The sequence below is a fragment of the Schistosoma mansoni genome, chromosome 1 (genome assembly GCF_000237925.1).
Source record: "Schistosoma mansoni strain Puerto Rico chromosome 1, complete genome".
NCBI classification, from domain to species: Eukaryota; Metazoa; Platyhelminthes; class Trematoda; order Strigeidida; family Schistosomatidae; genus Schistosoma; species Schistosoma mansoni.
Window position 1 is genome coordinate 24,979,748 of NC_031495.1, and position 22,487 is coordinate 25,002,234.

The 22,487-nt window shown below is 31.6% G+C and overlaps 1 protein-coding gene across 1 annotated transcript; it reads right to left on the reverse strand.

Moving 5' to 3' along the window:
- Positions 1-590: 590 nt before the first annotated feature.
- On the reverse strand, positions 591-21,992 carry Smp_161710 (hypothetical protein; the record flags this gene model as incomplete). The annotated part of the gene is made up of 9 exons (XM_018793791.1): positions 591-611; positions 1,358-1,904; positions 2,435-2,630; positions 3,907-4,069; positions 5,614-5,725; positions 11,910-11,959; positions 18,545-18,641; positions 20,043-20,305; positions 21,954-21,992. The coding sequence occupies 9 exons, from the start codon at positions 21,990-21,992 to the stop codon at positions 591-593; spliced, it is 1,488 nt and encodes a 495-aa protein (XP_018648268.1).
- Positions 21,993-22,487: the final 495 nt, after the last annotated feature.

A 22,487-nucleotide genomic window follows, 5' to 3' on the forward strand; every position in this document is an offset into this window, starting at 1 on the left:
AACTTCACAACTGGTACTGAGCTTTGGTTTATACGCAAAGAAATGAATTTCATGTTAAGTAAGGTGTAAAATTTGTTAAGAATCTCTAGGATTACCGAAGTAGTTACAGGTGGCGCACATTCATCACTGAGGATGCAGACGAGCGAACTTTTAAACACCGAGTGTATGATTGAGAAACAATAGTTCCACCATACTGTATTAACTATGAAACTTGTAGATCTCGATGTTTAACAACAGTGTGTAGATCGCAGCTTAGTTTCAAAGTAGTTCAATGCTTTTATAAGAAAATGAAGACGAAAGCGTTGAAGAGCACAGTTTATTCCATCAAAACAATAATAGTAAAATAATAACAGTATATTTAGGAAATATATATATTTATATAAATATGAATTAATTACTATTGAGCTCACTGTTTAAAAAAACGATAATTTGTGCTTAGTGACAGTGCTTTTTTATTTATACAACATGTAGAAAAAGAATCGATGTCGACCAGGAAGTGAGCAAAAAGTGTTAGAATAAAGTAAGGATTCAGAGAAAAATAAATCTTGGACATATGACATAGGAGTAAAACATTGAAATCAGTGTGTGTATTAGTGGGCACAGAATAGAATCTAAAATAAAGGAGGAATGAATGAAGAATATGAAGTAATTAATAGATAAAAAAATAGTTACATCTTCTGCATGAGCTGTATAAACAATTGAAATACAAGACATGAAAGGAATTCCTGTATATTGAGAAATAAATGTTTTTAAGAATTTTGAGAGGGGTACATTTGGTGAAGATATAGAACTCATTTGTTTACCTGTATGTAATATGAAAAAAAGGTCGTATTTTATTGTTCATATACACAGCCGTTTTTGTTCGATCCATGTAATATTTGGTTATTACAGTAAATTTTTGATTAATACAGACGCAATGTGGCTTGTAAATAATACAAAAATGTTACAATGTAAGAAAGGAATGTGAGTTTATTGTACACAGGTTGTTAGGTCTTAAGTTTGATTGATACAAAATGATTGAGTGTTATGTTAATATTTATCTACGGGCCTGGGTAATAACAAATTGAATAAATTTTACAAATAAAAGTTTGAGAAAATATGTATGCACTCAAGACTGATTGCTGATTAATATAATGTTTCTTTCTTTGGATGTTTCTACCCCAATACCTTCATGGTTATAGGACTCAATATGATTATCACAAAGCTCTTTATTTTTATTTTGTACTTCTTCCACGTTTTCGTTCTCTTCTTCGTACAGCTCTTCCTCTTCCTCATCTTCAACCTCCCCTTCACTAATGTTTTCTTCGTCATCATCAGTTTGCTCTTCTTCATCAGCTTCTGGAATTGGCAATTTTACAAATTTATCTATATTTCGACTTAAATAAAACGAAACTGGGCGGCGTTGTACACGTGGACTGAAAGAAACTGGTAAATTATAATGATAAAATAGCTGTTGTTCTTGTGGTTTCTGCAAAAATTCTACTTGCACTAGATCTTGTTGTTGTTCATGTTGCTGTTGAAATGGTGGGAGTGAATCTTCTACTTGTAAACTAGTGGGTGGGTTAGGATAGACTGTTTTTTCATTACTTGATTCTTGTACTGACAAATTTTTAGAATTGTCATAAGAATAATTTTTGCATGATGAAATTCTTTGTCTGCGATTATCACTGATTGTTACATGTTTACCATGACGAGGAGCTACGGGAACACTCGAAGGCCTTCCAGGTGAACGGGCTTTCAACGATACAGTCGCGTTATTACGTTGTTTTACAGATCGAACAGTGTTAAATGGTCTTGTATCCATATTCCTTTTGATATTAGTGCCAACATTGTTCAAAGACATATTCTTCCAATTCATGGTGTATGTACTGTCAATTCGGTACAAGATAAATATGCGTAAATTACTAAAATAGACATTATAACTTGTATAGAAATACTGAGGCCTTAGATGAGGGATTAGTGAGAATCAGCTAATCGTCTAGGCGAAAATTCAGTGTTTTAGAAGGACTGAAGAAATTTAAGAGTGTGGATCTTGTTTGCCATTATACCGAAATATTCTAGATACAATTCACTATGGCGCCGTGGCTGGACATTGTAAGAGTTCCTAACTAGGTTAAAATATGTTCAGCGCCTCCTAGTTTTTAATAATTCGCTAGTTGGTGTCAGTTAACGATGATGGCCTTTTTTGAATAACTATTCTTGATATCTAGTTCTTAGACTCCACGTGAGGGTAGATTTTAACACCTATTAGTAGCTAATCAGGATCCATGAAAAATGTTCTGAGGGAATTTTCTCGGAAATAACAAAGGTATTCCAAGCTGTTCTGTGTTAGTTTTTATAAACTAATTTATTTTATTGTGTTTAAACATTTCCTTCCTTCCTTATTACGTCAGAATTTCTATCGTAACTAAAAGCTTTAAAATTTTCTACTCACTTTTTTGTTTGGTTTGAAGAAAATACTAAATTTTTAATATGGTCAAGTTTTTCTGGATTGCAACTTCCTGTGCTCAATAAATCTAATGCTTCTACAAGACTGACCGAACGAGATTGTAAGCGGCGTATTTCTTTGCATAAAGCACTGAATAACGAGTATGGTAGGTGAGGCTCTTGTATGTCTGGTATCTGTACACCTAGAAAGATGAAATGAGAAAATAAAGTGGTAAGAATATATGAGTATTATAAGCGGAGGGTATAAAAATAAGTGAAGTTAACTAAGTCGTGTTTCAATAAAGCCAACATAACAATTGAGGCAGAATAATATGAATTCATTTTATTTCGTGGTTTCTTACCAGACGTATACAGCCGACATTGACTGTGAAAAGAATTAGGATTGCTCGATATTATATTATGTACCGATGTTGAACTTTAATATGAATATGGCTGTATGCAGATGATGAGAAACCATGAAATAAAATAAATTCACATTATCCCTCCTCAATCGTTGTTTTGAATTTATTCGAATTCATCAAAGGAACAAGCTGTATGAAATTTTGTTTGCTTACTTGAAACAGAACTAAAGTTGCAGACTGTGAACCATTGGGTTTCCTCCCTTATGAAACCTAAATGACTTGGGGGGAGATTCTTAATAGGATCAAAAATATACATCAATAGCTATTTTCAATCTAAAATAAAACAAGTATCCAGTGCCATCTGACTTTCGAAAGTCCTTCAGGTGACTATAATACACTAAGCTTCGTGAAAACTCCCACTGGTGTCAGATGAACGATCAGCTTGGGAGAAGGATTTTCTTAGTTCTGTAGTCTTTAAACTGGATGGTTTAGTTTTGATAATTATTTTGTCTTTTTAAACAACATAAGAATGAAGTTTTAGAAAATGAACTGCTAGAATTTTTCTATATGTATTCTCTATATGTTTTGTCGATATCGTATTTGTTAACTGTGCTGGGATTATTTGTTTTAGAAATATTTGTCATTTATGCAGTCTAAAACGACAGCTGAAAAATTCCGGTAGAATCATTTTTACATAGCTACAGGAACTCTATAAAACCATTCGTACTGATATTATTTGAAAGTAAACGTTCAGAGAGGTTTTGTTCATTATATCTCAGTGATTCTTTGTGGTGATTTTATAATGTTTTGGTAATATGATTTATCTTGTATTGTAGCTAAGAAACTTTCTTTCGGAAGTTTTTTTAAGATATTGAAAAATTTTTTCTTATGCATCATTTCACTAAGGTCACATCTAAGTAGCTGAGTAGAACTAGTAATAAATTTCTAAGTATTCACCTCAATAAAATGCGCATCGCTAAACAAACGAACCATTAGACATCTGAAAATTGACTATCCAAGATCTTATGATATTCTTATACATCGGTCATGTTATGGGTTTTATTTGAGTAATTTGAAATATGTCTAAGAATAAATAACTAGGTGCAAAACTACTCACCATTATTGTTTATGCTGTCAGTGTACTGTATTCGAATTGTTTTATTCGTTATCTGGACTTTGGGGGATTTGTCTGACAGAAATTTAAGATTTTCGCGTAATTTTTGAATTATCTCAATTTTGACTTGCGTTTCATTAGCCCAGACTTCGGACAATAAATTCATCTACACCATTAATAAAAGAATCATACGATAATGTAGGTTTGTAATGAGAATTTTTTAAGTGTCAAAAATCATATCAAAACGTGAAAATAGGTAAGGTGGAAACTATTATTACGTAATCGTGAAAATACTTAAACATTAGATGATGGTGGTCCTAATTTTGTGTTGTGTATCAATTTCTTTCAGGTTATAGATACGTCTTGCTGATCTCTTGAGATATAAAACAAGAGAGGAAGAGGTGAAGCGGTCAACGGAATATATCCCTATTTATTGATTTTATTCTTGAAAATGTAAAATCACAAATACGTATCATGTTTACTCTGATCGTCTATAATACGTGGCTTAATAATAATATTTTATCAAAGGTAAACAAAATATGTTTTGTTCATCTGAAGATTAAAGTAAGAGTCGTCATGGAGCCTAAAAATTTGAATAAATGAGCTAAAGAAACTAGGTAAAATGATCAGCCTCAGTAACAAAAGATTATGGAAGTTTTAAAATGAAATTTATTAGGTTAGAGTGATGGGGATAACATATTGTATGCGAGGAGTGGAGATGGTAAGTGAAGTAAAGTATGGTTTTTCAAAAATTAGTATTATAATTATGAAAGATGAGGAAAAGGTTGAGTGGGATTCTTTACTGAATTAATTGATGTTTATTCTGACATACTGCTTTCTATCTTGTAATCCAATAAACGAAACGTTTTCGCTTAGGCAAATCAGAAAGTAGAGAAGACATGAAAAAATCTCTAAAAAATCAATTAGGCAAAATTGAGTTTTGAATATATATATGACTGCATACATTAGAGATAATTGGGCCATAGGATGTGACTAAAAGTGATGAATTACAGAATATTGATATCATATGAAAAAATCATAACTGCCGATGTATAATATTATTGAAATAACAGTTAGACTAGGACTTTAAATCAGTCAGGTTATTCGTTAGTGACCTTAACAATTAATCCCAGTGATTGATAGGATAAGTATGTTAAGCAATTACGGCCCACTTTTATGATATTCTGCAAACTGTACTGATCAAGCAATGATTAATTCTTCTTAACTTGTGGCTTACTATACCTTGGGTTTTCACATTTCTAAGAAAAAAGTGCAAGCTTTTATCCTTTGGTTCACTAACTATTAGTCTATTCCTTTTTCAATGACTGAACACCACCAATTAACTGTAGTGTATAGCTTGGTGTCGGCCACCAACTAGCACGAAACCTAAATCCAAAACTTCCCACTGATTATATCCGACCACCTAACAAACAATCTCTCGATCAAATAATAATTTCACCATAGCCACTGTAAATCGTGACGAAAGTGACAAGATTTAAGTAAACAGTTATGTCACATATATCCGTAATAAACTACAGCAAAGCACTTTGATACGTATAGAGGTTTAATAGTTTCTTTCAAGCCACATATTTTCTCATTATTTAACCTAAAACTGAACTTTTATTTGATCCCATTAAACAACATTATTACATTAATGATTTTAACATAAAATAGTAGAAGAAAAACGCTGAAAAAGACAAGTCATCTCACTTTATTAATTGCCTCTGTTAGTTCCTTTTCTTTTGTTTGTATACTCATACATTGATCATTTTGGAGACTATGGGCTTTAATTTCCATTTGCTTTAATTGATGAATTCGAAGACTAATAATGGGAATTAAAACAAAATATCGGTTGATTACAAGAGAAGTAAAAAAAACTGATCAGTACTTAGGACCAGATGACAAGATAATGGTTATTGCTAAATGACCACGTAGTGTGTTATGTAATGACAATATAATTCTATCTGATAGAGAGTGAGTGGACTTTGAATATATCTCGAAATTTGATGGTACTATAAAGGTCACATTTGCACTGTTTATTGTATCACATAGTTAACTCATTATCGTTCAAACTACTCAAAAGATAAAAATGAGTACATGAGAAGATATGAAAAAAATGTCTCTTTATTTCAGCAGACTTAGCAAGAGTTTCATACGAATAAGGATTTCAAAAGAAGGGAATAACACATTTTCATAAGTTGGTATTTTAATTGTTAATAAAGGTTTATTATATGAGAGTTATCAATATTGTCTGGTTGCTCAATATCTGACAGTTGAATTTATACACAGTACAGAACAGAGATTTTCGTGTGTAAAATTTCTCGCGCAAACAATCAAAGCCCAATTTTAAGAAAGAAATGAAAGAAGTGGGAACTTCATCCAACTTTTCCAATCTAAATTTACGTAATTACGGATAAAGATTTGAGATTTTTTTTTTGAGATTGTGAATTCGATACGGAACTGAAAATCCTAATAAGCAAAAGAAGACATGATGTATGCAAAGAACTATAGTCTTTCAGATAACGCAAAATTTATTTATTTAGTCATAGTATGAAGAAATAAGATTGATCGAGCACTGAAAAATATTATTGTGGAAGAATTCATTCTCATGAATGTAAATTCGTATATAAATACATGGAAGGTTAATGTTCATCAGGTAATGGGAACAGGTAGGATATTATGTAATTCTAAATAAATGATGTAATAAATACACAGAATAAAAGCTAGTTTGAAATGGTTAGTTGATCCTCATTTTCTAAATGAAAACTATTAGAATTTAAGAAAGAAAAGTATTTAGGAAAATAAAGAGAATATTATATTTCACATAGATATGTTAACAATTAAGAAATAGTAATATTCGTATATTTCTGTAAATCATGTTTGACTTCTATTCTATCGGTTAAGTGTTCTGACGCGAGACTAGTGAGTCCTGGGTTCGAATCTTGCGGGGCGGGATCGTGGACGCGCACTTCTGAGGAGTTCCATAATAGGACAAAAGGGCCATCCAGTGCTTCCAGGTTTTCCATGTTGGTTTAGCTTCAATTGACTCATGATTTCAACTATGAAAAGATATTTTTTTACTCGTCTGAAACTCAAGCAAATTAAAAAATTTTTTCTTTGGTTTTTCTAATTTGTCAGACAATCGGAATCATTTCAGCAATATTTCTGTTAATGGTAACTATTTTTTTGAATAGAATAATTCACATAGGAAATGAACGCTTTTGTATTCACCTTTTATTCAGTGGTTGATTTAGTCAAACGTTAATAAGTGAGCAAACGCGTAATGTGTCTGGCTATTGCATAAAAGCTGTGATGGAATATTTGGTTCGTTAGTGTGTAATTCTTAGCTACTGCTTAACGAGATGTTCAGAGTTGGTCAGCCTAGAAACTGTTTTAAAGAAAGGCAAGGGTGGTCAAATTAAACAATGTTATAAGTCTATGGAGTACATAATTGTGTTAGTTCGAGTCATGTTCGAGATATGTAGACTTCTTATTTGAGATCTTTTTGATAAAAAGTTTGGATAAAAACTCTAAGTGATATGATTAAAAATCAATCACAATTTTGCTGATACACCAGTCCTTTATCTTCTTATATCTTGATAAGTCTTGATGATTGAACGCTATACTCGGATCCTAAGTTATTCTCGTAGCCCCCAAGCTAGAACTACACAGCGACTTGAACACGAGAGAAAAGGCACTTTACTTCAAAGGTTCATTTATGTACAAAAAATGTAGGCTTTTTATAGTATTTTAAAAGTCCTTGGGTTTTCCTGAAAATTCTAGAATACTACTTAACATAGTAGCAGTGTAGTAATCAGCCAATCAGAACCTCTACATGTGACTTTTCATTTTCGTGATGTTTCTAGCAGAACTTCTAATCAAACGCTGATTGGATAAAATGTTCCTTAATGTTTCCTGAGCTTGTCATGTCTATTGCGATAAATTGGCAGTATCATCCCAACATATCTAAAACCAACACTTTTGTCATTCCATAATTATTATTTTCTAAATGTATTTGTTACTTCATACTTCCCTATTCACCACCATTTGGATATTCTCTTCCTCTATGTTGATATAAGTTATATTAACCTAAAATGATACATATTTGTGTAAAGTTCTTCGTGATTTCAATGGAGCGTGTAGTTGGTTTACAAATAGCATTATTCTATCTTATAAAATATTAGAAATATTCTTGAACAAAAAAGGGTATTGTAGAATAAATATGTTTACTGGTTTTTAAACCATTACATTAAATGAAACTGGTGTAAATTATTACAGAGTTTTCCGTTAAAATAATCGACATTCTGTTAGCGTGCACATATCCAATGGTGTTCAGATAATCGATAGGGAAAACAATCGATTATTAAATATTATTTTGTAATATTAACATCATAGATTTGGAGTGATTGATGGATTATATTGTAAGTTGGGTGTTTGGAGAAAATTGAATGGTCATGTGTATATACATATATATATGAGTGTATCTCATTCAAATGACAGATGAAAAAGTAATCCATTCAATGATCAATATGAAAATTAAATTCGATAAAGAATTTCTTTTCTTTTAACTCGTTTATCAAATCACTGGACTTGAAAATATTGAGGAGATTAACGACAATAAATTATTCCTATTACAGCTATGTTGTTTGTGTAAACATTCTTCATTATTATTATTATTTTTACAACAGATATAACAGTTGTATTTTTGAGAAAAACAAATAGAGTATGCATTTACAGTTAGACGTCAAGTGTAATTCTCTCGATTTTTCTTGAACTCTTCAGAAATAATCTGTACTGTGTTTTGGGGGATCTTAAGATTGTCATTTGGGTTGGTAGTTATAAACAGACATTGAAAATTACTTAATATCGGATATTTATTGATGTTCAATTCCTCAGACAATTGTAAGCGTGCTCACTGCTAGTCTAAAACTAAAATCAAAGTGGTGTCCAGTATCTTTTTGTTGTTTATCTAGCAATCAGTCAATGATGTTAACAGTATTGAAAGATGATAAAATAACATTTCCAAACTATCCGAAACATATATTTTAAAAGTAAAACCTTGATGATGTAATGCTAATTCTGTTTATTAATATCGTTCTAACAGATGGGTATACTGACAAAAATATTACGGCATTAGATATCTGAAGTTGTTTGTTATATCATGGGAAATTTATCCAAAGATTTGATTAAATATTCATAAATGAATAAATCAGTCCATTATTGTATTTCCCTTCAACAAAGTTTAAACGTTACTTTTGTAACTTTTGTATGAAAAGACAATTTAACGTGTTTAAAAGTTTTTTATAGGGTTTTATAATCGATAGAAATAACTTAGAAAATATCAATTCATGATTTGTCCTTTTTGAAGTGACCATACGTGTTCATTATCGACTTTTATTTTACTCAAAACTTTTGGAGTATATGCCTATAAGTTACTTGCATTGCTTTTAGATAGTAGTGCACAATGTCTACCCTGAACAACCAATAATTCGATTAATACAAGCCAATCTATTCTGTGTTATAAAAAGAAATGAAATGTTCAACAACTGGACTGAATATAAATCACTATGACTATGATCGATAATAAAATAGAAACGTGTTTGCTTTCCAGTCTGAACGACAGACATCTGGCTTATAAACAACTAGAATGATAAATAGCCACCTACATAAAATCGGGTTTTATATTCACCGACAGACAACAATAATTGTCATGTTATACAGAGTTTCTAAGATGATAGCTTCCAGACAAAAAGAAAGATGGTGGACTCTATGGTTGTGTCATGTAAAAGAATAATAGTAATAAAGTTCTCAAGCAAAGGAACTGTATTACCATTTTACCAAACTTTTCTTGATTATAACCAACTGATTGTGTTCCATGTTTTGAATCTGACAATAGTTGCAAACGTATTATGTTATTTTTCCAAGGTTGTAAATACTTCTTTAAGAGTAGTTAAAATATCCAAAAAAGAATATTTACAAAATTCCGACATAAAAAAGTAAAATGCAATCAGCCTAGATTTTGGAGTATTTTAAAGTGATATGATTTAATAACAAGACTGACATTGAAGAAGACGTGAAAAAAGGAATAGTCAATAGAAATTCATTATTGATTCATTAGTGAATAGTTTACAAAATAAAAAATTTATTTTAAATCTAACCAAGAAAAAATATCAGAAGGGGTTTTGTGGATATTAATTTCAATGGTTGAGATCATGAGTCTGTTGTGAGATTGTAACTCACTGAAGACAATGATGGATGTGTCGCTCAATTTCGTGGATCGGTTGAAGTTAGACATTAACACTGTTAGATGCCGTCTCAATGGTCTAGAGGTTAAGCGCTCGCGTGCAAGACTGATAGGTTCTGGGTTCGAATCTCGCGAGGCGGGATCGTGGATGTGCACTGCTGAGGAGTCTCACAATGGTGGTGGTCTAGCTTCAATTGACTCATGATCTCAACTATTGGAAAAAATATCATTTGAAAGTTTAACTCTAATTGAACTATCAAATATAAACGTGATATAATTTTCCCTATTGATAAATATCAATAAAACAAAACAAAATAACAATTGAAGTTATAATAAAAATGAAATCATTTAATTCACTTAATTATATTAGCTATTACTTTAGTTTTAAAGCTAATTTGTACAATTATTTTGTTATTCTATCAAATTTTATGATTGTTATTGCATCATTTTGGTATCGATATATATTCACTAGAAATATGTCTTCATATATTTTTCTCTAGAACTTTCACATATAATAATATATACATAATCATTGACAATATCACTTAATAATACTTGAAAACGGGACTCGAACCAGAACCTTTGATCTCGTGTACGAACGCTTCACCTCTAGACCACTGAGCCGACATCCGACGGTCTTAATGTCTGAGGTGGATAAATGTCTCACACCCAACATGGATTGGACTCCACTGGTCATAGCTTCTCACTGGAACTCCAGGAAATTCATCTTGAAGCTGGTTACTAGTGAGCACATGATTATTATCATTATGAGGATTTGTGGAAACTGTAGTATTTTATCGGTTAAATTTACGAGTCGATCTGAGCTAGATCATCACTGAGGGTAAGTATTTGTGCGCGAGACTAAAGGTCATGGGTTTGAGTCCTGCGTGCGAGATCGTGGGTGTCCTTTGCTGAGGAGTCCCATACTAAGAAGAAACGGCTGTCCAGCGCTTCCAGGTTTGAATGGTGATCTAGATTAGACGGACTTGTGAATTCAACTGCTAAAATACTACAATCTCCACAAATTCTTATGCTTGTATAACTGTTGAATTCATTGTACTAATCTTATATTAATGTGGTTTGTGTGTACATTAATTATAAATAATCGTTACTTTTATTTCTAGGTTGCAAGCAGCTAAAAAGTATCTACGAAATAAATTTCACCATCTTGTTCTACTATGGTTGCTGTACTTGCTTTATTTAAATTAAATATTAGCCAATGTTATTCGTCTCAATTCTATAAAATTGTGTATTTGCTTTTAGTCATGAAAAATAAAACTAAGTGTAAATCATTTCCGAATAAATTAAGTAATATCAGACTTATAAATTTTAAAGACTACCAAGAATTCTACATGTTAGTGATAATAATAGTGAAGAGTGAAGACTAATAACTAAGATGAAGCTTTATTGGTTTCATTGATGACTAACGGAGGTACTTATCCTACTGTTAAATTAATGTTTTCAATGACATTCTTATGAAGAAAACATCTTATATCAAATAATTTGTAGACATAAGTTTTGTTATACCAAATGATAAATAAGTTTTTAACCAATTGTCACATCTTGTAACTTTTCATCGTATGAAGGAATTGTTTCACGTCACTCATATAGCTCCTGTTGTTCCACATTAAGTCACTTTATGATAGTGGTATAATGAGCTGTTAGCTTATAAAATTATTCTGTTGAAAAGTTCCATACTAAAAGATGGTTACATGAAACAATTTAAGCAGTAAGTAATGGATAACAATTCAGAAGAACTTACTTCATTCTCATGAGCGCCATATGTGTACCATCTTCCTTATTGAGTTTATTCTGTTCAAAGAACAAAGCAATAAGTTGTTTTAAAAATTTGGTTTGATTTTAATGAAATAAATAAAAATTAAGGCAAATGAATAAGCGTGACTAAATCTGAACAATACTGAGAGTAAGCTCCAATAGTTTCATATATATATATAAGTCATGGTATGAATTATTTTAGTCATTAGTATAAATAATGATAATCAGATACATGATATTCAATTAATATTTAACTAGTATATAATATAATTAAATAGTTTAGATGTCAAATACTTTATCACTTACTTACGCCTGTTACCCCTCGTGGAGGATCATAGGCCGACCACCAGCATTCCCTATCTAACTGTCCTAGAAAATCCTTTACAGTTGTTTCCATTTACTATTCATTCCTCTCATGTCTGCATCCTATTCTCGTTGCAGTGTGTCCTTTGGTCTATCTCTTTTCCGTCTCCCTTCAGGATTCCAAGTTAAAGCTTGCTTCGTGATGCAGTTTGATGATTTCCTCAATGTATTTCCTATCCACCTCCATCGTCTATTCCTAATTTCCTCCTCAGCTGTAAGTCAATTTGTTGTTTTTTAAAGCAGGTATCGGGTCAATGGACATTAACTATCTTATGAAGACAATTGTTTATAAATAATTGTACCTTTTTGATGTTGGTTTTAGTAGTTCTCCAAGTTTCAGCTCCATACAGTAGAACTGTCTTGACGTTTGTTTTGAAAATTCTCACTTCAATGTTGGTTTGAAGACATCTGTTTTGCTTTCCATATGTTGTTCAACTGTATGACTTCAGTCCTAGATTTGCCAGTCCTTGCCTTTACATCGGAATTCAATCCTCCACGTTCATCGGTGATGCTACCCAGATACGTGAAACTTTCCATCTCTTCTAGAGTTTCTCCATCAAGTGTGATTGTGTTGGTGTTCTCTGTGTTGCATTTGAGGATCTTGCTTTTTTATTCTTGTGTATGTTGAGGTCTACTGATGCAGAGACTGCTACTACACTAGTTGCGTTCGTCCCCATTTGTTGACGTGTATGGGATAGACGGTCTAGGTCATGTGCGAACTACAAGTCGTCTAGCTGCAACCAAACTGTCTATTTTATTCCGTGCATCCTCTCAGATGTCGAGGTTTTCATAATTCAGTCAACCAACAGAGGAAAGGGGAAAACCTAATGTAAGCAGGCTTGTGTGACTACTTTGTACTTACAATTAAATAATAACTATACATGTGAGGAAAACATTGAGATCATTCTCACCTAAGATGGTCTACAATTAATATGTGTATGTGAGTTCATGTTGAAAAGTATGATTTCTGAATATCTTACCACTTTGAAATCACTATGGTTGATTAAAAGTAGTTAACTAGTACTAGTTTGCCTTTAAAAGATAACTGTTGTGAACTTCATAATGGAAATAAAAATCCTAAAGATCTAAATTTATTGTAATTAATTACTGATAATTATTCCTTGGTATTGTATTGGGTAGAGTTCCAGATAAGTAACAGCTACTGATTACTTATCCATAAATGTGGTGAACCTTACAAAAAGAGAGAATCCGTGTATTGTATATACTACCATAGTACCGGATCATATTTTGAAGTCGGAAACAACTTAGGATAATACAGACTATACATATATTTTTTTATTCATGCTAAAAGTTGATCAGATGATCTTAGTACACGGTGAAAATAGTAAATAGTTAATCTTATTAATTTCTAGTTAATTTTTAATTACTTAATATTATTTCATTGGGTGAAAACAGTGACAAGTTGACTTATCAACTTTCATATTACTTGATAACAGAGCTTTCACTTCTTCAAAGTACAAGTTATGCAAATCAAACTTTGTACTGCTTAATTATATATTGTTAGCATATGGACTTCATGAATCGGTGAATATTATTAGTAAGCATGTTACATCTCTCATCTGTGTTAACGTTCTAAATATTTTAATAGTTTTATTTCTTTTAGTTGTTTACTAGTAAGTTATAATAGTTAGTCATATTTTAACTTGTTTAATAGTTGCAATTCTAGAGACCAAGTTTCATGTAAACAGACATACAAATGATTTTTTAATACCTAAACTAATACATTAGCATATATCATCACTTTAAAAAGAATTTTTATCACTGGGTTGATTGCAATCTATTTGACACAACTTTTGTGTTTATTAAATTGAACATCAATTAATTGTCTTAACAAATTCCGTCGAAATCAACATTGGGAAAATTAAATTAAATCACCTATAAGTAGTCTGATACAGTATGTCATACCAACAAATTTAGTAGGAATATAATTTATAAATTAGTCAACAGTTAAATTTGTACATAAAGTGAGTGAAATCCAACAACAAAATCTGGTTTTAGATCAGAAGGGGTTTTGTGGAGATTCCGGTACTTTCATCGTTGAAATCATGAGTCAATTGAAGCTAGACCACCATGGAAAACCTGGAAGCTCAAAATCGTGAATTGGTTGAAGTTAGACATTAACATCGTTGGATGCCGGCTCAGCGGTCTAGAGGTTAAGTGCTCTGGCGCGCGACTGGTGGGTCCTGGGTTCGAGTCTCGCGAGTGCGGGATCGTGGATGCGCACTGGTGAGGAGTCCCATAATAGGACGAAACGGCCATCCAGTGCTTCCAGGTTTTCCATGGTGGTCTAGCTTCAATGAACTCATGATTTCAACAATGAAAATATGGTTTATCAATTAGCATCGCACTTTTTTTAACCAAAATATAATTCTTGTCCGAAATGTAGTTCATTTTAGTTAAAATTGTTACTTAGAAAAATTCGGGAAAATAAACCATTCTCACTTCTATGGTAAGTATATCTTAATGACGCTTTCTAAATTGATTATCAAAAGTCATATATTAGATCACTAAAACACAAGTGAGGACTATCGAATGCATTTAACACAACATTACAGATTATCTCACTAATTTCTGATAACTATACAGTAAACAATTAATTTGCAAAATAACAATCAAATATCTCAATTTGACTGTTTCTTCTGCAAATATACGTTCATAGTCTCTGATTATAACTGTTCATGCATTTTCGTACCAATTGCATGCCGTTCCCATTCTCTCCTTATCGATCTTCTACTGAAATACATTCAATGCCCGACCATCACCATATAGTACTTATGTGGATATCAGTAACCCACACCACAATATGACTTTGTAAGTACTTGAGTATTAGAAATATTATTTTAACAAACTGTAGATTTGTCATTTCAAATGATTATCAAATAGACAGAGATAAATAAACTTTAATACACTTGAATGGGGCATTTGTTAGGAAGTTATTCATAAATATATTTCTTGTTATATCCCAATGAGTAGAATATATTTATTATCTAAAACACTTATTTAAGATGGTCAACTTTCGTTGAATATTAAGTGTTGACGAATATTCTATGTGACGTTTTACTGATTAGCTATTGACAAAATTCATCACATCATGAGATGATGCATATACAAGAATAGTGAACTGAAGAATACTTATTTCAACGGAGCAAACTGGCTTAAAAGATGAACAAAAGTGAAGAATCATACATTACTTATCACTGACTATTTATTATAGGCAATGAATGTTAACCACACATGTCATAAACAATGTAAGATTTTCTAACCTCTATGCCTGAATGAGAACTTCACAACAGAAGTATGTACTTGAGAACATGCTTATTGTTGAGTGTAATAGTCCTGATGATTGAGTTAACCATCAGAGTGAAAGTGACTACTTAAATAGTCAAAAGTAGTTTCATGAATATTACAAAAATATTATAAAAATGGAAATACTTTTCAATTTAACCAAACGTGCCTATATAATAAAGCTGATATTTTATCGATTTTCGAATGCAATAAGATGAATAACAAATGAATAAGCGCTGTCCTTTTCAAAATCACTAAACACATATCTATCAGGTGTGTGTTTACGACGAAGCAGTTATCAGACTGGGATTTCAGATGGTTAAACATAGTCGACAGAGAACTCTTGGTCTAGGTTTTGTGTCGTTAAAGAATCCTCAGCAAGGGATACTACCCACCCTGATGGAATTGGTGTTTCCTGTGAGAAACAATGATGGTAATGTGTCAGGACGTAAAATTTTATTACCCTGATACGAATCTTACTTCTTAAAGTAAAAATGATGTGTGAATAGACTACACCGTTTGGTAATCCATTTAAAAATTGTTGCTATTCACTGTATGTATTTATTGATATCAAAGGATATGTATTAAGCGGCAAAAAAACTTTCATTCACTGAAATTAATATTTTTCCGGAAATAAAGATTTGAAGGGACTATACAACAATGAAATTTGTGTCATACATAATTTACCTGACAAGCTCAGGGTAACAAAAACAAAAAATAAGTTCCAAATAATCGTTAAAAGTATAATACAGCGAAACTATTTTAGTTTATACAAGTACTTATGGTAAGAAGACGGAAAGATACCATTTTTCACGACCATCAATTTCTGTAGTTCACTAATAAGTACAATTTACATTACAGTCAACTAGACAATTCTTAGTTCCTTGTTTATCTAAAGTTAACAGTGCTGCATTATTTGGGTTGGTCATTTTCACTGAGAAGATTGATTGAATCAAAAGTCATATTAAACAGAAGTGAGTTTTTGGAAAAACTGTTTTATATGTGTCACTACTATTTGACACTGATACTGACGATATTATTTCCGAAAGGTAAAGAAATTGTCACTATTCAGTTCAACAAACACGATGCTACATAAGCATTCTCTTAGTTTATAAATTATATTAATTATGCTAGTATATTGGTTGTTTATACTGATTTTCTCTGATTGGTTTGTATTCAACTGAAAATAAGTACCAATAAAAATCCAATTTTTCAAAATGTAGATAGTACTTAAATGTTGTCAGTACATTATGATAAGCAACAATGTTTTTTTATACTGTCTAATATGTGAATATAAGTGTATTAGTAGAATTTAAACGTTTTCAAGTATTCAGTCAAAATTATTTCATTATCAGAAGAAGGTTTTGTGGAGATTTTAGTAATTTTTATATAGTTGAGATCATGAGTCAATTGAAGCTAGACCACCGTGGAAAACCTGGAAGCACTGGATGGCCATTTCGTCCTATTGTGGGACTCCTCACCAGTGCGCATCCATGATCCCGTCTCGCAAGATTCCAACCCAGGACCTATCAGTCTGGCACGCAAGCGATTAACTTCTAGACCGCTGAGCTGGCATCCAACGATGTTAATGTCTAACTTCAACTAATCCACGAAATTGAGCAACCATTCACCAATGTCATCAGTGAGTTGATATCTCCCAACAGACCTGGTTGGACTCCACTAGTTACTGCTTCTCATTAGAACTCCAGGAAATACCTCATGGAGCCATTCACTAGTGAGCATATGATGACGAAACGGCCGTCCAATGCTTCCAGGTTTTCCATGGTGGTCTAGCTTCAATTGACTCATGATCTCAACTATATAAAGTTATTTCAGTTTAACTGAATTTTAAGTGGTTTAATTAACAGTTTCATTCAATATTTATTATTTGGTAAAATATAATGTTAAAAAGAAAAAAACTTTATGCAATGATATACTCTTAACTGACAAAATCAGCAAATATGAGACATCATTATACAGCACGGATTCTGGAAAAATTAATTATACACAACGATCTGTTTTGTCAAAAAGACGTTAAACCCAAATTGTTCTCATAGAATCAGTTGGATTCTTTTCAAATAATACTTTGAAATCTGAGACAGTAATGTCTGCAGGTAATACTCAGTTACCTCCCATTGAAATGATGAACTGATCACTGTTAGACCACCATTGAAAGTCTGGAAGCACTGAACGGCTATTTCGTCCCAGTATAAGACTGCTCAGCAGGTTTTCAGTGGTGGCCTAACATTGTTCAGTTCAGGATTTCAATGAAATTCAACAATCTTCACAACTCCAAACTGAAGATAATCAGTTGTTTGAAATTGTTCATACGAAATTTTCAATTTGAGCTGTAAGATAAATTTATCTACACAATTGTTTGTAAGAATATACAGTGTATTGTTTTCAACAAGAAAATCGAAATATCTTATAAATCTATTATTACTTTTCTATATTTGTTACTAATGAAAAAATACACACCATGTATACTTGCAGACAATTAGTGGCATTTTTTCACATAGGTTACATGACAACATACAATTTTTATGCTACAACTCATCTGATAACCAGAGCAAAATTACTTATCCTTTGGAAGAAGCCACTTAAATTTACAAGTCATCTTCTTCACTCAAATTTTCTTGTATAGCAAGCAGTTTACAAGAATAATATTGGATCAAACGATCGATTATTATAGTACAATCTTATTGATTAACAACACCATTACTTAGTTATTTTTTTCTTCATGAATCATATCTATCGCCATATCGGTTCAATTCGTCTGTACCTCGATGTCACAATTAAGATTCCTGTTACCGGTACATGTATGAATCTAATAACATTGATCAATGTTTAATGATTAGCTAAATATTATTTTCTTTTCTCTAGTTTAACAAGAAGAACAGAAATATAAAATGAAACAATTAGTAAGAAATATATTCACAATACAATGCTTACTTTAGCATCTTCTAATTCCTTATGAATTCTAGCAATTTGTTCTTCTAAATTTTGAATTGTATAATGTAAGTTATCATTGTTAGTTTTGGATAATTCTCTATTAATACAAAAGAAAAATAGACAATTGTAACATAATACAACTCAATGACTGTGTGCAAGTTCACGTACTCAGTTTCGAGTTATATTTTTTAAGGCAAAAACCTAGTAATACAGAGTGCCTTCTCTAATCAAAATAGGTAGAATAGTGTTCAAATATGTAACGTAGTGGATGGAAAAACAATATCTTAACTACTAAATTGCTACCATGCTTAGATGATATCTCGTTAAGTACGTTGCTGGTGATGTCTTTATTTAATAATCAAAAACTGATGTTACCAATTAGTTATATTCATTTCTTACATTAGAAATATTAAAATAGATTTATTGAATGTTATTAAAATGAACATTTAAAGATATTTGTTAATTGATGTTATAAGCCAGTTGTATAGGTGAAATAAAACCACAAGGTAGACATCAATATCATAATTTGTGGGATGGTTTAAGTTAAATATTTGACAAAACTAAACATGATAAATTCATCTAAAAGCGGAATATTCTGAGTATAGGTGGCCTAGATTAAATCTCTGAATCTATAAATGAAGATATAGAATTAGATTAACATCTTCATAAGAGGAAAGCAACTTGGTTTCATACCAACCGTCAACTGTGGAAAAAAATTTCAGAGACATATATTTGATCAATTGTAAAAAATCTGTTAGTTTGATATAAAGTAATATTTGCATTGAGATACACTTTTTGTTGATTATTTTCATAAATTGATTTGGATTGTTTAAATAGTGGAATTCACATTAGTTGCAGTTTGACAAATTACACTTATATGTTATATTCTACTTTTATTCCACTATTAACCGTTGAGCTAGGACACAGTCAAGATTGAAACTATTTTATATGTGGTACTTACAAATGAATATTGATGATCTCACCCATTAGTGAGTCTTTAAAAGAATTTTAAAACAATACATGATGATACATAATCAAATAAAAGAATTTCGAATATGTGGGACTATGTATTGCATTAAGTATTAAGTTGGTCAACAGTTCTAAAAATTTCACATTAAATTCTGAATGAAGTCTTCGATACGTATTTCTTAGGAGTACTATACTAAATTTAAGTGCCAACCAGTGACTTCCAGTTTTCGTTGTTTCTTCAGCTGACATTGGTTCTTGAAGTAAATTATCTACATACTACGAAGTCTTCAAGAAACCACCTAACTAAATATCATTTAGATTGTTTCTACTTTGTTATTTATTTATTGCATAATACTTGTGATTGTGAATGGAATAAAAATTTAGCATTTCTAGAGGATATGATGACTTTATATAGACAGGAGGGAATGTTGAAATAGAAGCTTAACAGTGTAATTTACATTGATTGTAAGTTATTATGTTTTTGAATAATTCGGAATTGTGTGTTAATCAACTCAGTTAAATAACTTACAACTTCGTTAGGTAGTTAAGTAGTTGCCTTTCTGGTCGACTAGCCAGATGTGTTATCTCTGCATTAAGGACGCTTAGTTCCATCGAAAGTTTGTAATTTTTATTTTTGGTTTCTTTCAATAATATTTGGTGTTCCGTACAAATTGATTTATGAAAGTCCAATGATTCTTGTGCGTCACACTCTGGATCAAATAAATGCAAATTGTTTATGTTGTAATGAGAGCTGGATAGAGTGACTGATTTGGTCGGTAGGGAAGAAGGATGCTGTAAATTGGTAAATTGAAAGTAAAATCTTTACGAAAACGTCTATTGAGGAGTTACTTCACACATACAGAGCGGGTTTGTCCGTATAAAAAAGCATGTCAGTGGATATTCAAAATTAGATAGTTTACAGAAATCTTGGTTTTGTGCTGCCATGCAATTTTGATGAGATCGATGCTTTAATCACTTGATATAAAAGAAGGAGTATTACAATGTTAGGTCACTTATGTTAAAGACTATATTCTAGTTTGAGGAATTTAACTTGATTTATATTAAAGACTAAACAACATTAGATTAGTTGTTGTTAGGTAGTCAATCAGTGTGGATCAAGGATTTTTAAAACAATAGATTACTGGATAATGCTAATTCATACCAAGCCATAGTTTCTTATTTACAGTCTCCGATAAGGTACAAACATTTATTCACATTTAGAAATATTTCTTTGAAACATTGTCTAAAAGTGTTTCCCAGATTTATTTTCGGGCTTCATCAGTAAAGTAGCACAAACCAAAAAGAATCGTATGATGCTATTGAAATAGCTAAATTCAACGCGGTAATAAATCTCACTTTAATTGGTGGTAGAATATAAATCTTACATTAATTATTCAACGAGTGAGGAAAATGATTTTCGATTACCGGATTAGTGGATAAACTGATTACAATCTCAAGAGTAGCCAGTTCAACGTCTCTAGAAATTTAAAATTACTATGCTCAAACAAGATTTGAAGGGTTAAGATTATATGAACACGAAAAAATCTGTTCGTATAATTTTCATATCTGTACCAGCCTGTTGCATTAGACTATGTTGCGAATCTATTGTATTAAAGCTAACAATACTGAATTTTCGGCTATACGAAGACTGAAATATCCTTTATGTGCTCAAAAACAGTTTATTCATACCCTTTACCTACCGTGGTAATAAAGATTTGTTATCTAGCGTGGTTTCCATTTTGATTTTCACATTGTTTTTTCCTATTACCTTCTCATTTGTTTAGTTGATCCTTTATTTTTAAAGATACGGTGTCTTAACAAATGTACATGCGGTCAGATGGTTAGAAATGTATTAGTCAAAAATATCTCATAGTTCTGATAACGTTCCCCTTCTCATTGCACGATCCAAATTTATCAAGATCAAGTGTTGTATATTTCCAGCAACACTATTTATTTATCTGAACTTAGGTGAATAGTAGTGAGTTCAAATATGTGATTTAATAATTGAAAGCTTGAAAAAAAGTCATAAAATAGATTAAAATGGTATCAGTTTGATTAATATCTATGGGAAAAAACATTTTAAAAACAACAATACATAAATGTTGAATGGCTGAAATAATATTGTTTAGGAGAGTACCAAACGCTCGTACTATATCATGGATTGGTCGAAGGTAAATCTTAACACCGTTGAATATCGACTCAGTGGTCTAGAGATTAAACGTTCGAGCGCAAGATCGAAGGTCTTAGGTTCGATCTCCGGTCACGAGTTCTTGGATTTACACTGGTGAGGAGCCTCGTACTAGGACGAAAGGGGCGTTCAGTGTTCCCAGGTTCCCAGTTGTTGTCTAACTTGAATCGGTTCATAATTTCAAATAACTACTTTAAAGTTACATGATAAGGAACATTCAATACTGAAAATGATAAATCCGTTGAAACTTACCGAGTTTTCATTGAGATCACACTCGCGTGTTTCACACATCTGTTAGAAACAAAGCAAAATAAGTTGTGTATCATATTAACGACATAAACTGTTTATTATGTAGTGGTGTGTTTTAAATTTAAATGTGTACTAACTTATAGTTGTAAAATAGTAAGCAGAAATATTGTATTTGTATAATGATACTATGTATTTTTTGTTGAACTGTATCATAACATTGCACTAGTCGATATCACCCAGTTTATTTATGTAAGCTCAGTATTACATGACAAGTCTACTCTTCAAAAACACACCCATCTGATGACGTTATAAGTAGCTAGCTTAAATCCTATTTTCTAGCAGGTGATTGTTGGAAGATTTCGTACATTCTTGAGGTATGTTTCATCACGAACAAGCGATGTATGAAGAAGCATTGAGAACTAGGTTTTGAAGTTTCGTTTTATGAGATAGTAAAAGTGCACCACTGATATACGGCAAACTGGGGGGTGAATAATATTTTTAGTGTTAATGATACTTCGAAATTAGGTAATTAAGTTA